Consider the following 15,164-nt stretch of genomic DNA (forward strand, 5'->3'; position numbering starts at 1 on the left):
AGCAGGAATTTCCCCATGGAAAGGGAGGTCAGGAATCCACCCAGGGATGTGGTGGAATCCTGATTCCTGAAGGGATTTAAAAGCCATGTGGCTGTGACACTTGGGACACCGGTTAGTGGTGGCCTTGACAGTGTTCTGGGGGAATAGTTGGACCTGGTCTTAGAGGGCTTTTCCAAACTAAGTGATTCCATGGACTCTGTTGGCTGTGTGGAGTACAAGGCTGACAGTTTGGCTTGCTGCTTCTCCTGGATGGAAATGGTGGCTGGGGAGCAGGGAGTTAGATAATCCCTGTTTGTGAAGGGGAGAAATATTGCATTTTGTTTTTTTCTTGGAGACTTTGTAGCTTAATGTTCTCTTTTACAGGTAAGGATGATCCCCGCAAGCCTGTGCTCCGTAAAATACAGAATGACGTGATCCTTGTACATGATCTCCTGAATAAAATGGAAAATGAAGTTAAACAGCAAGAAAAACAGAAAGATTCTCTCAAAGTAATTTTTTTTCCCATTCATAAAATACTGAAAGATTCAAAGAAATCTTTGATACATATGTCACTTTTTTTCCTAGATTCTTAGTGATGTTTGGATGCATGTGCTTACAAGAGAAACTGGGGCTTGAAACAGGCTTGCTGGTAGTTTGTCAAGCAGTTCTCCAGAGCAATGAACATTAAAAATTGTATTTTTCAAGGCTTGTACACAGAATCATAGAATTGTAGAATGGTTTGAATTGGAAGGAACTTAAAGCTCCTCCAGTCCCGACCCCCTGCCATGGGCAGGGACACCTCCCACTGTCCCAGGTTGCTCCAAGCCCCATCCAGCCTGGCCTTGGACACCTCCAGGGATCCAGGGGCAGCCACAGCTGCTCTGGGCACCCTGGGCCAGGGCCTGCCCACCCTCACAGGGAAGAATTTTTCTTAATATCTAATCTAAGTCTACCTTCCTTCATCCTAAGGACATTAAAATCATGTCTTTGTCACTGGCCTTGAAAACGTCTTTATCATAACAGATACAGTGATCTAAAAAGCAATTCTACCTATGCATCTTTACAAGAGCTGCACAAAGTATTCCATTAGAATATTTGTCTGATTTTCTACTGTATATTTGTGGCGCTTTTGTTAAGTCGTTTGTGGAAATGGAGGGAATGTGGGGAATGGAGGTGAGTTTACCACAGTATCTCATCTTCACCACCACCATTCCCCAGCCAGACCTTGCTCAGGGCATATTGCTAAAGTTCCTTTTGCCTGCTCAAATTTCTCTGACATTCTGGGAGCAAGGATAGACACTCCTTCCTTTTTATCTTTACTAGTTTTCCTGGGGAAATTATGGGATAAGGAGGTAAGATGATGGGGAGAAATAAAAGACACCTCTTAAAAAAGCTGAAAATTAATTTACTCTTGCCCTAATTTTACTTGCTTGATGTTAGTAGGATGAGATTTCTGATATAGTCTGGTATCAATTTCAGGAGATGCAGAAGGCTGCTGAGAGAGAGCAGAAGGAAGCACAGCACCTCCTTGAACACATTCCACGCTATCTGCCTAAACCCCAGAGCTGGTATGTCGTACCTGAGCCCAGGGGATCTGGGCTGCTCCTGGCACTGTCCAGCTGCAGCACTGCACAGCTGTGCTCCTTTCACTCCACATTAACTGGGGAACTCTGGGAGCCAAAGTTGTTGTGTCTGTAGGTTCTGGAGCTGGCTCTTGTCCAGGCTTGTGCTAGCATCACAACAAATCTGTCAGGTCAAGTCTATAAACCCCCAGGTTGTTCCAATGGGAGCTTCCAGGGGTAGGTGTGATGTAGTAGAAAGCAAGTGCTTCTCTGAGTCTGGACATCCCTTCCTTTAGAATCACAAACACACCGATTTTGTAACTGCAATGCCTACTCATTAAAGGGTTAGTGACCCAAATGCTGGGTCACTAGAACTGAAGTTCACCACTGCCCTTCTAAATACATTTAAAAACCAAAAATCCTCTAACTCAGTTGTCTTTCTGCAGGACTTTGAATTGTGTTTGTGGTGGTTTTGTTCTTTTTTCCTGCAGCAATCCTGCATTTATTTCAGCTAGCTATGACATCCCCTTGCCTTGGAGAGGGCTGAGGTAAGAAGCTTTTCAGAGTCAAGTAGCTCAAGTGTGTGAAAATGACAAGTATGTGAATTAACAGTTTTAACAGAATTAATTTTACTTAATTAACAGAATTAATGTTATTCGGAAGGCTTCTAAGACATTTCAACTCTGAGTTTCTCATCTCTTTCTCCATCCTGTTGGAGCTATTTTTTTTTATGGAGTGTTGTTAGTGTGTGTCAGGTGGGGTCACTTGCAGAGTGACCCTCATTATCTCGGGATCTCAGAGTTTCCTTCCCACCTTGTAGGTTGTCAGGAAGCAATGCATTAGTTTGAACTCACTGCTTCCAGTATGTGCCCTGAATCAACCAACTTCACTTGGTCTGGCTCCTCATGCCAGAGAAACCTGTCTCAAAACACGACAGATGTATTCCAGCAAAGTAAAAGGTTAAATGTGTGGAGAGAGTGTTCTAAAAGAGAAAAGTGAATGGTAATTTTTGTTGGTGTGTAGCAGTATGGTCATTGGTGTAGGTATTGTATTGAAATCGTTCTTAGCTGGTGAGGGGATAACTATGCTTATTCTCACCCTTTAGAGATGAACCCCTCAGTTTAGGAAACAGCCTCTCAAAATGTCTCTAGGGTTGACGTGTTCCTTTTCAATTTAGATGTTGCTTTTTTTGTCTGTGTGTGTGTAAAAATTGAAGTTTTTCAGAACTTACCACTTGGGTTCTGCCTTTCCGCCATAACTTACTTTCTTTTTGTGGGAAATCCTTTGTCTTAACTTTGTGTTAGCTCCCGGGAATTGTTTAGATGTAAATGAGGCTTGTTCAGTGATTGTGTCACCTCTGACACCAAAAGATTTTTTGGGATGTTTGTTTTCCTTACAATCTTTTCCTGCTTGTGATTAGGAAGTTAATTGTGATGTGACTTTAGCCAGTTCTTCCCTTTCTAGAGAGAACCACAGTATGTAAAACCAACCAAGCTTTTCTGATAATTTTCTACACATTGTGCTCAGCCAGCTCACAGCCGCTGTTCTGTCAGTGTCAGTTTGTTGCTGGTTTTTCTTGAGTAACAATACATTGTGTGATGATGCCATTTGTCAAAACACTCTTCTTTTTTTCTTGTTTTGTCACTTCTTGATATTCACTCTGTTGTGCAGTGGAGGGTCAAGGAAGTGTAAGAAGGGACATTATTGTTCAAAACCCACTGTATCAGTGTAAATATGTTTTCAGGCCTCTTCCCCAAACCTTCCTCTCCTTTCTTTTCCCGGATGTGTGGGGCTCTGAATATTAATGTTGAGTGATTTTTGTGAGATAATGCAGAAAGCAGAGGAGCACTTGAATGCTGGTGAGACAGGCCTGGAAGTCCCAGGGAAAAAGAAAACACCCACACAGAGAAACTCAGCGATGCATGGCTTTAGCTACTGTTTCTCTCCTATATCCTTGGGTTTGCTATTCTCGTTTACCAGAGGAATCTCGCTGAAATAAAAAGCAAGTTCAATATCTCTCAAGCTCTTTGTATCCCCTGTGTTTGTTGAGATTCAGTTTCTCGTTCCACCAGAGACAGATTTTGTAAACAAGCATAAGTATTTCCTTTTCATGGTTCAGGTCAGTGGTGAACTGTGTCTGTTCCACCTCACTGCAGCAGTGCAGGAACAAAGGAGTGGGTGGGAACACAAAGGAAGGGTGCCTGGATAGGGGAATCATCTAGAAAAGGTTTGTTGCAGTGTGATAGACAGCAGGAGACTGGAGTGTGGGAGGAATGAAGTTGCAAGATGTGAACTTCCTTCCCTTCGTTGTTGTGTTTATCCTTTCATTCCAAACCCACCTCCACCACCACCACCCAAAATGCACCCCCCTCTCCTGTCCCTCCAGTTTGCTGACATTCCCTGCTAGCTGCAGGGTGCCAGGATTCGTTCTGTCGTTGTTGTTCAGATGCAAACAGATGTTCTCCAGATGATGACATCTGCGATAGTTTGGCTGCAGATGTGCTGGTTTCAGAAGGGCTCTGTGCGGTGTCACAGCACAGAGCAGAGCCGCTCCCGTCCCCGTGTCAGCGAGCAGGCGCTGTGGGAGCCCAGCAGGTGGCACTCACTGTCCTCTCCACGGCGCTGTCCTGTCCTTTTCCTCGGGGAACACAGCGAGTGACACCTCAAATCCTGGCCCTGGGGGGAACAGATGGGGCACTGCCCTGCCGTTCACTGCCGTGGGACCCCATGTGCAGCAATGATCTCTTGTGGGACAGTGGGATCCAAGCAGAGGATTATTTCCCTGTCCAGGTCAGCTCTGTACTGCTTTATGTAATTCTGCTGCACATCTCAGTAATGCCCATGTTCTGACAACAGTGGATTTGGCCATATGCATCCTCTTTGCTGTCCTGCTGAGGAGCAGCTGGGTGGGTGGCTGGCAAATCCCTTGGGGTTTGAGGCTCTAAGCTAAGGGTTTAGAGGAAGGATGAATTTATAAAAATAATGTTCTAATAATCAGGAAGAAATCAGAGAATTTTTTGACCTTTTGGATCTTGCCTAAAAATATTTTAAAGTGTCTGCAAAGTGGTGTAGAATTTCTTGCTTCAAAAGTTTAATGGATGAGTCAGGCTTCCCAAGATCTGAACCTGTTTCAAAGAGCTATGAAGTATTTCAAATCTGCCTGTGAAGGCTGCAGCTCTGGGCTGTTTTATTTGATAAAAAGCCAGGCCTTGCGTTGTGTGAAATGTAATGGTACATTGAATTCTGAGCTGTGCCATGGTGCACTTGGACTGCTTCCAGCTCACCTGCTAGCAGCCTCTATAGCACAGAAACCAAGAACTGTGCTGAAGTCAGCTGAAGGATATGATTTGAAACAGAGTAGGCTTGCTTTACTGATGTTTCTTTTGTGAAATATCACTAATTGTGTTCATCCAGCCTAACAGGTTGGAGCTTAGGTCTCTGACTAAGCAGTGTAGTAGAATTCTCCTTCCTACTTACCTGCTGTTTGTGCACTGAATATTCCTTCATTTTACAGCAACACCGTGCCAACTGTGAAACACAAAGGACAAACAAAGTCTGTAGAACCCAACACTGAGAAGAAACCTGCAAAAGAGAAAAAAGTCATTAAAGAAGCAGCATTAATAACCACAGAGGAGTTTGCAAGTGTTCCTGCGTAAGTAAGCATGGCTTCCCTTGCACTCTGGCATATCAATTTGGGTGGCACACATAGGTTTGGGAGAGTGACCTCTTGCAGAACTGGGACTGACAGAGATGAAATACTTCATGGGATGAAACATGACAACAGCTCCAAATGGTTAAAATGCATTGCTAGCAAACTTGAAAATTGAATTAATTAATTGGGCTCCTCTTATGCTGGTATTGGGAAGATGAAAACTGATCAGTTAAAACCCAAACCTCTTATCTCAAAAGTCACTGTAATTGTATGAACAGAGATTTATTAGCTAACAGGTGAATCCTCATCTTGTTTTGAGAACTGACATTGAAAAAAAGAGCCATCATCTCATAACATGGAGGGTTTGTTTACATATAGAAGGAAAACCAGTGATAAATGCTGGTTTTATTTGACCCAAATATTGGTTTCTGGAAACTTCAAGTCTTGACTTACCAATCCGTTTTGAGACAGGAAAAGGAATCAGACTTGTTAAAAGCAAAAAAACCACTTTGCACTAAAATTCCCAAATTTCTGGAATAGAAAGCTGTGGGTGTTTTCCCCTAACATCAGGACCTGATTAATGGATATCCTTGTCTAAAGTCTGATATATAGGAATAACTGTTAAAGGGCATTTGGGTGGCATGGGTAAATATTTCTGCAAGAAGAAGAAATTTCTCTTGATGCCTAAGGCTAAATTGTTATTGAGATTCTAGATTTATTGTGTTCCCTGACAATACCTGTTTCAGTAAGAAATATGGTTTTGAGTCTGTACTTTACTTAAGGCTTTCCAATAATTTTTATCTATAGCCTTCAAAATTTTCAGGTGAGTAATGCCCATTTTCTTCCTTATCCTGAATATTGCGCTAACGATAAAGGACTTCTTAGAAGAGCATGCACCTGGTATTTTTATTCTGCTGAAGACCTCAGGTATTTTGTGGATTTACTCCCTTAAGTAGTTCTCTCCTGATAAAATTATGAGAGGATAAAGCTGGAGCCTGGGAATTTTTGGTCTTTATCTCTGCTGTGGTAAGAAAAATAGACACAGACCATTCCAGACAAATATTGTTTTAACTTCCAGTTAAGACTATGGTCTTCCACATCACAAGACAGGTGGAAGGACACCTGGGGGCATGGTTTAGTGGTGGCCTTGGCCATACTGGGGGAAAGCTTGGACCCGGTGATCTCAGAGGGCTTTTCCCACCTAAAGGAGTTTATGATAACCCTTGAAAGTGGAAGGTTTTCCTCTGCTGTTCATGGGCATGGAGGATGTGGACAGAGGCCAGATGATCCTCTTCCTGTCCATTAAAGATTCACAAAACCACAGAATAAGCAGAGTTGGAAGGCACTCCTGGTGGGAATGTTGCAGCTGTGTTGGAAGGTACCCATTATGGAAAGGTTGCAGCTTAGACTGTGCTGGTAGAGCTCTAGAAATAATTTAATTTTATTCAGATGGGAGAAGCATGTTTGTTCTGTGGAGGAAAATTTACATGAATTTACATAGCTCTATTAATCTACCAGTATTCCTGTTGCCTGGCAATGTTGTAGTACAAGATTGAGGGAGTACTTGCAATTTCACATACTGATTGACCAAATCTAAGCAGTAAATACTTGTAATACAAATTCTCTTACACTGAATGTATTCTCTTGGAAGAATGAGAATTTGGTTCATGGCCCATTTCCTCAGGTGAGCGATGGAGGTGGGGGTGGTCACTGAAAAATGGAGGCTGTTTTCACTTGCCTTATGCTGAACATGGAAGAAAATCTATTCCTAACACCATCAGGCCACTGAAAGGGACACAGGCTTCAGTGACTTCATAGTCCTAGGACTGGGCAGCTGGCATTTAGCAAAGGTACACGCTGCGTTAAGGGGCAGATGTGGAGCACCCTGATCAAGCAGAGCACTTTGCACAATAAAAAACCTGCAAATTATCTTACCCTTCAAATCTGTTGCAGGAAGGTGCTTTTTGGAGGAAGATAAAGGACATTTCACAATACCTGTCTTTGTTAACTTTTGACTTTGAGGCAGAGGAAAATGTTTGCTCTATTATTTGTCTAGAGTGCTTACTGCTTTCTAAAAATCTTAGTGCTGAAAGCGTTTTAGATTCTGTGCATTCATTATAACTCTCAAGTCTCAAAAGATGGTGGCTTGGGAGAATACATGGCTATTTTAGCCCAACCATTTTTGAGAGAGCAGGGGTGGCCATTACAAGCTTTATCTCTTTTAGAGTGGTATATATGTGTTATATTGATGTTATTCTTTTCTCTGAGGAACACGGCACTGTGCTCTGGTTTTCATACCTATAGAAAAAATGCTTTGAAAAAGGGCTTCTGTGGATTAAAAAAAGAAACTGACTGGATCTTTTTTAGAAGAGTTTTGAATTTTACTGCATTTGGAATAGTGAAGCAGATTTTAAAGTTATTTTAAATCTAAATTAAATGCCTGAATTCGGAACTTCTCAACTTTGTATTTTTATATTAGCGTACGTATGGACTGAAATAAATGTCAGCATTAACGTGTTTGCCAGCCGTGGTTGGGTAGAAACATGAGAGGGCTGTGGGACAGCTGGAGTTTTTATGATCCTTAGTTGTGCACAGAATAAAAATTCCATTTGGTTTTGACAGGGTTTAATTTCAGATTAAAGCATCTTGGATGCCTGAGGGCCTCTCAAAGAACATTTGTGTTTAGGTTTAGGCAACCCAGTCCTGCCTCTCTGTTTCAGTTTCAGGATGAGCTGAGGTGCTGCCTTGGCTTTATTAAGTGGGCTCACTGTCTGTGTGTTGACAGTGGGAGCACAGGAACTTAAATAAAGGTGTTTTATACCTCTGGGCTGAGCTTTCCTCTCTCCACACACTCCCCTGTGGCGCAGGGAGGCAAAGAGAGCAATAAACAGCAGTTAGTACACGCAGGCAGAGCCCTGCTGTGGTTACACTCTGTGCTCCTGCTGTGGCTGCGTGTCGGGGGCGGGGGGGGGCTAGTGCTGCTTTATTACTGGGCAAAGTAGAGCGATTTTATAGCTACGAGATGGCTGCACCTCCAATGCTGAATTAATCGAGGTATGAAAACCGGTTGCGTGTAACTGAGTGGCTACTAAGTTTCAAACTTGGTTTGGAGGCAGAGCAATGGCTTTGAATTCAGTTTTACACAACTCGCAGGCCTGTCTGCCTGGCAGGGACTGGCTGCTGTTGAAATCTACAGCACTTATTTTGAGCTGGCAATTGCAGAATGCCTGTCTGACTTCTGGTTTGGAATACGGAACTTGTAATTGATTATCTACTTCTGCTTTGAATTCTTTGTGTGTTGTCCAAAGATTGAGCCTGTCTGCTCAGATTAAAACGAGGGAGGAACTTGCTGTTCATTGATTTTTTCAGTCCAGAAACAGCCAGGTTGGGTTTGTTGTAGCAACTGAATGAAGGCCACAAGACAATGCAGGTTACAGGGCTGGCCCGACTTTTACTGCCATTTTTGGGGAGAGAGGAAGGTTGTATTGTATTTAGCTTACTGCTTGTCATTTGAGTTTCAGATTTCATTTTTATATAATGGTTTCTCAGTGTGCAGCACAGCTCCTTTTCCTTGAAGGCATGGCTTTACATCTATAAATACTGAATAGCCTTACTTGCAAATCTTCCAATGTTCTAGTATTTCCACATCACTTTGTTCTTTATCTTCTGTGCTTCCTGTACCTCTAGGCTGTTATCAACAGACCTTATTCTTCTAGTACTAGTATTATGAAAAGCTCTGAGAGTTCAGAAATGGATTCTGGTGGTGCAGAACCTTATCTTCACAGCTCAGTAAACTGCACAGTCAAATACAGAAGGCAACACACAACTAGTAGCTCATCAAAAGACACCAAATAATCACAGAATCACTGGCTTGGAAGAGACTTTCAAGATCATCATGTCCAACCCATGCACTAAGATCTCAACTAAACCAAGGCACTTAGTGCCACATCAAAAAAAAAAAACAAAAACAAAGCAAAAACCAACCAAACAGACATAACAAACCAACACACAAATTTTAAAAAGGGCCCATGGTGGGCATGGGGCCGCTGCACTCCAGCCCCGCTCCATGCCCGCTGCCGGATTGTTTGGTGCCCTGGCCAAACAATAAATGGCTGTAACATCAAACACAGCTCATTTGTGGTGATAATATGAGCCAAGGTGTGCTCCTACGCGGACATTTCATTTCATGCTGTTTTCTGCAAAGTTGCTTTATTTTTCTGTGTTTAAGTGGTATGCTATAAAAGCAACCTTTATTCCATTTTGAAAAGCTTTTTACAGCTTAAGCGCTGAATGCATTCTGCTTCTTAATTTAGCTTTCTAATATTTTATCTTTCTGCTTTAGGTTCTGTCACGGCCTTTTTACCTTCAGGATTGTTAAGCAATCAAGGAAATGAACAGAATTAACTACTAGATGTATTCAGTAATACAAAACAGGAGAAACTGCCTCTAACTAGGAATGGCTTCTTCAGTTAAGGCAGATGAAAGAGAAAAATAAACACAGAACTTTGTGACTTTCTGGTAACTGATTCTTATTTTTCTTATTTTTATTTGTAGGTATTTGAAAGGCCGTATAACATATGATCAGATTAATGCAGTTGTTCAAGAGATTAACAAGGCTGTGCTGGGCAAGTACAAGATCTTGTATCAGCCTTTGAAGTCTATGAGTGCACCAGTCAGAAACCTCTACCACAGGTTCATAGAAGAAGAAACTAAGGATACAAAAGGTATTTTGTTTTTCCTTTGTTAGTACCAAACTCAGAACACTTGGATGTTGCAGGAGAAGTATAAAAATACTGGTCTTTTTCTCAGTAGTTTTGACTGAAGAGTTTCCCATAGTTACTGGCTCACTTTTTGAATGTTTTCCTTGAAAAATATGTCCCTTTGATGGTGTGTCATGGCAGAAAGTCTGAGTGCACAAAGATTTCGTTTGGAATCACTACAAGTTCTGGAAACTCTTAGTTTGATAACCAAACCATAGAAATGTGTTCTTAGGTGTTAAACTTGGTTGGACATAAACTATTAAAAATTTGTTCTGAAGTTGGGAAATTTGGCTAATTAATTGTGCTGCAGTGGCTTTGTGGAAGAGGTAAGTCCATCTGATAATCTTAAGAAGTTTTCTCCTCTTAAAAGCATAGCAGGAGTGAAAACCAAAATACCTTTCTTTCAATTGAAAAGAAAGTTGCACTTACAGGCTAGTTTTTCCAAAAACATGTGGCACAGTAAGTCTCTGATATAAAAATCTCCTTTTTGGCATGCCTTTCCTGTTGAGAACAGGTACATAATTATTCCTGGGAGCATAGTGCTCATGTCAAGCTTGGGGATGTCCTTAGAGTGCCCTCATGTTTCCAAGTTCAGGCATAAAGAGTGGAGCAAACTGTCTTCTGTCTCACATAAAAAGAGCTGTCTCTGACAACACCATGGCACCCACCTTCTGTTTTAGCCCTGGACAGAAAGCTAGAACTTCTGCCCTGAGCATTCACTGGGTACTCAGGAGTGCCCTGAAGATAAACGGCAACTTTTTCTTCCTTCCTTCAGTTTTGTTGCTCTTCAAGGCTCTGGATATTATAGTATGATGAAAACATCAGTGACTTCTGGGTTCTAAATGCAGCTTTTCTGTAGGGAGGGAGTTCTGATCTGATGGTGTCCTGGTTTAGGGCAAATTTGGTAGAGAATTTCCAAAGGAGGGCCCCTCCAGAAAGCAAATCCACATGGCCCGTCCCCGCAACCGGTTCAGGAAGAATTCCTCGGAGAAGTGGAAAGAACCTGTTTATTTAACAGGCACAGCACTCCCCAGCACACAGAATGAACAATACCGGATGACACCACTCTGAAACAGATGACAAATTCAGAAAGTCTCCCTTGGGGGTGGTCGCTCTGCTATCAGTCCATCCTGTGCTGGGATAGCTGCTGCAGGCCACAAGGTGCAAACTCTCAGTGTTCCCAGGTCCCAGTCCAGAGCAGGCTCGAGATGGTCGATAAAAAGGAAAGGAGAAACAGTCCAGGAAGAAATTTGGACTGTTTAGCTAAACTAGCTAATGAGCAGAAGCAAAAGCAAGCAGAAGCAAGAGTGAGAGAGAGAGCAAAGCAAAAAGCAAAAACAGCACTAAGTACTGCCCACTTCTGCGTCCCACCAGGCTGATAAGAAAAGCCCAAACAAAACTTTCACTCTTCAGAGCCAGTTTTAAAGGCACAGAACATAATATCCAGCATAAACAGAACACATGAATGGGGATACAAGCATCACAATGTCACCCTAGGACAGATGGACATGCTGGCACTTTGTTCTGAGACCTGTAAGAGAAACACAGAATCACAGAATGGTTTGGGTTGGAAGTGGCCTTCAATATTAGCCACTTCTACCCCATACCATGGGCAGGGACACCTCCCACTGTCCCAGGCTGCTCCAAGCCCCATCCAGCCTGGCCTTGGGCACTCCCAGGGATTCAGGGACAGCCACAGCTGCTCTGGGCACCCTGGGCCAGGGCCTGCCCACCCTGCCAGCCAGCAATTCCTAATTCCCAAGATCCCAAAATCTGTCCCTGCCCTCTGGCCCTGGGAAGCCATTGCCTGGCTGCTGTCCCTGCATGCCTTGTCCCCAGTGGCTGTGCAGCTCGCGTCCTTCTCATGCTGCAGTCACAGGACTGCAGATGAGATCTCAGTTGCCATACAAAGGTCATTGTTTAAAGGGTTTTATGAAAAACAATCTAAGCACAGAATGCAGCTAGGTAAATTCATTCTAATGCAGCTAGATAAATTCGTGTGACTGACTTTTGGTTTGAGCTGTGAGGGTTTGGCTTCTCTCTAAGCAGTTTTTGCCTCAGTTGAACAGCAGCTTACATTAATCTGGATTTCTTAAAACACTGGCTTCATCAATTTAATTTACAGCAGATTTTTGGTGCCACTGTTCCTATCCTTAGTAGTAAAGAGTTTGAGCCCACAGTTGTAGAAGAGAGGCTGACACTAGAAGGGCCCTCCTGGGCCTGGAGTGCTGCTCAGTCTGCACTGTGATCCACAGCAGTCTTGGCTGCAGTGAGGAAGCCATTCCAGCCACTTGAGAAAGCTACAGCTAGTCAGAGAATTTTCTGTCAGCTGGGGGCCTTAAGTCTGAAAAACTGAAGTGCTTAATTGCTCTAAGTACCTGAGAGATGGCCTTTATTTCTTGTTTATCTTGGGAAGCTCAGTTAGGAAACTAGGACATTCAGCATCTGATAGAGCAAGTGTAGTTGTGTGGTAGATGGTTTTGTTTAGGTTTTTTTTGTGATTAATCATTTAGAAAGCCTAGAGAAAAGTCCTGGCAGCCTGTCAGACGGTTCTTATCTGGCCAGCACAAAATGATTGAATGTCTTTATCCATTCCATTTTTCAGGATGACGTTCTGTATTCATTGATTTGTTTGTTTAAATCTCTCCAGTGATTGTCTCTCTGCTTAGGATTCCCACTGGTTCTCATCCTGGGCTGATTGCCAGCTGACCTCTTCTCTGATTTCAAGATGAGAGAAGATGCTGCTGGGTTTATCAGGGTCACTTCCAGCCACTCAGGTGGTTCAGTGTGTTTAGCTGGTTGTTTAGCACGTGGGCCAACCCACTGCCCTTCACCCAGCTCTGATTTCTTCACAAAAAAGATCCTGCTCTGCTGAATGTTGCCACTCTGGATAGTGAGCAAATATAAGAAGGAATCTTGTTTTATAAAAATTCAGGACGTTCTGATGCTCCCCCAGATGCAATAGACTGTGAAGGCAGCAGGCAGGTTATGCCTGCCTTCCCAGCACTGTTTGGGTGTGTTGGTGTCCCTGGAAGTTGTTAATGGTCTCTATTTGAGACTATTTCCTATTTTGAGCAGTAATGCAGTTCTTCTTTCTTTTTCTAGTAAACAAACTTCCTACTTCTCATCTGTATGTGGATTTGGTGGCGTTACAAGCTCTGAGATTCCAGCAGAGTTCCTCTCTGGGGGAATATCTCTAGATTTTGACAGTTATTGTCTCTGGAAGATTCTACCCCCTGTGAGACAAGTGTGTCACTAACTCTCATGAGAGGCCCAGGCTGTGAGAAAATATGATCTGTTATTTCTCAGCTCTGTCTGAGCAAGATTTTGGGGGGACATTGCACATACAAACATAATTCTTGGACCTCAGTTCTTTTCTAGCAGCATCGGCTTTCCAGCTTGTATCAGCTATATCCCAGTGAAACTGGAAGGACTTAACAGGAGGAAGAGATGCTCAATTTTTTTCTAAGATGTCACTGCCTCAGTGATAAGGATAAAACAAGGAGGGAGAATGCTGTCTTCTTTTTCTAAGCTGAAGCACCCCTTCCCTTGTGTCCTTCCCATTAGACTTGGAAGCGTAATACTACACATAATTCAGGAATATTTAGGTTGGAAAAGGTCTTTAGGATCACAAATTCCAACTGTCAACCGAGCACCATGTTCACCATGTCATCCAGGGGCACATTCATATGGTTTTTTGAGCACTTCCAGGGATGTTAACTCCACCACTGCGCTGGGCAGCCTGAAATTTAATGACAATTTGCTTATAGAAGTAGTTAACTACAAGAAGGGGGGAGCTCTCAGCTTTGATGCAGGCCTTCACTGTGCCATTTTCTTGGAGACACAGGGACGATGCTGTTGCAAGTGATGAGTCTTTTCCTGTGATTTTCTGAAGTAATGATGGATTGTTCTTTTCCAGATCTGATGTAAGTCAAGGGAATGGTGGGCTGCATAGCTCTGATGCATGCAGGGCTCTGTCCTTATGGCAGAGATCTAATTCCAGAAAGTGAGTGCCTGCTGGGAGACAGAGCTCATGGAGCGGGGCCTGTGGATGATGCAGAGTGTCTGAACTTCAGGGGAAGGCTGAAAATTCCCTTTCTGATGACAGGTTTTAAAAGTAGAACAAAGTTCCCGATATAGTGCGAAGCCATGCTACTGACTGCAGAATTATGAATTGTAGATTGTGGAATGATGAAGAAGAGGCTGTGCTGTCACTTGTGGAATGCTGAGTGTATCCCACAGCATAGTCATTTCTGTAACAAAACTGTTGTTTCTTTTCCAGGATTATTTTTTATTGTGGAGGATGATATCAAGGAGTTCACTCACCTGAAATTGGACAAGAGGTTCCACAGCATCCTCAGCATCCTGAGGCACTGCCACAGATTGAGAGAGATTCGTGGCTTGGGGCTCATCCGCTACGTCATCTGCTAACAGCTCCCCATGCCTGACCTGACACCCTGCCCTGCTCTCCAGACAGCAGCAGGGACACACAGGGAGGGGTTTTCAGGCATCTACGCTAAATTAGGAGTGGTGTTCAAGTATTTTAGTTTGGCTTTGCGAAGTTATGGGGAACTACGAACCTGAACCAGAAAGTCAGCTGGCACATTTTCTGGTCAGTAAAGGAAAAAACATAAAGTTCCTCTGCATGGTTAACTCATGCAGGTTAACCGTGCTCCTTTAGTCCTTTTGTGTTTCTGAGTGGTTTTTTATTTTTTTCCCTTTCTCTCCAAGAATTTTTCTTCCGTTTGTTGCCTAAGAGATGAGAACAATGGATATTTGAGACAAAAGATGTGGCAGGGGAGGGAGGGGACTGTGGGATGGGGAGGAAAAGGGGTGCAGTTTACTACTGTCCCTTAGCTGGGGGATTTCTCTTGGGAAATGCAGAGATACCATGAGCCTGGGCTAGAGGTCAGGGGCTGGGCTTGGCCTTCAGTGCTCTCGGGATCAGAGGGGAGACAGGTGGGGTTTTGGGTTTTGCTGCACAGAGAATTCACTACTACTGCACTGCGCTGCACTGCTACTGTCCTGCTCTCCTCCTTACCGTGAGTGAGCCTTTGCTTGTGACAGCAGCTATCAAACTGGCACCTTTCCAAACCCCAGCCTCACTGGGAGGGACTCCTCCCATCTGCTCGGGTGCCTCAGGGGAAACCCAGGACTCTGACCCTCTCTGGAGGGAGACATTTTCTCCTGCCTGCTCACAGGAGCCAGGCT

The 15,164-nt window shown here is 43.4% G+C and overlaps 1 protein-coding gene across 2 annotated transcripts in view; it reads left to right on the top strand.

Annotated features, from left to right (window-relative positions):
• Positions 1-14,633, top strand: part of SKA1 (spindle and kinetochore associated complex subunit 1) — a 15,998-nt gene extending 1,365 nt beyond the window's left edge. Inside the window, exons 3-8 of one of the 2 annotated variants that reach the window (XM_031059636.1) lie at positions 364-488; positions 1,459-1,547; positions 2,033-2,089; positions 5,056-5,193; positions 9,748-9,917; positions 14,236-14,633. In XM_031059636.1, the coding sequence (XP_030915496.1) occupies positions 364-488; positions 1,459-1,547; positions 2,033-2,089; positions 5,056-5,193; positions 9,748-9,917; positions 14,236-14,384 (728 nt within the window). In that variant the 3' untranslated portion in view covers positions 14,385-14,633. The remainder of the gene's footprint in view (positions 1-363; positions 489-1,458; positions 1,548-2,032; positions 2,090-5,055; positions 5,194-9,747; positions 9,918-14,235) is intronic. The other variant, XM_005424200.3, reaches the window with a different exon arrangement.
• Positions 14,634-15,164: the final 531 nt, after the last annotated feature.

This window comes from Geospiza fortis, unplaced genomic scaffold, assembly GCF_000277835.1.
Source record: "Geospiza fortis unplaced genomic scaffold, GeoFor_1.0 scaffold488, whole genome shotgun sequence".
Classification (NCBI taxonomy): domain Eukaryota; kingdom Metazoa; phylum Chordata; class Aves; order Passeriformes; family Thraupidae; genus Geospiza; species Geospiza fortis.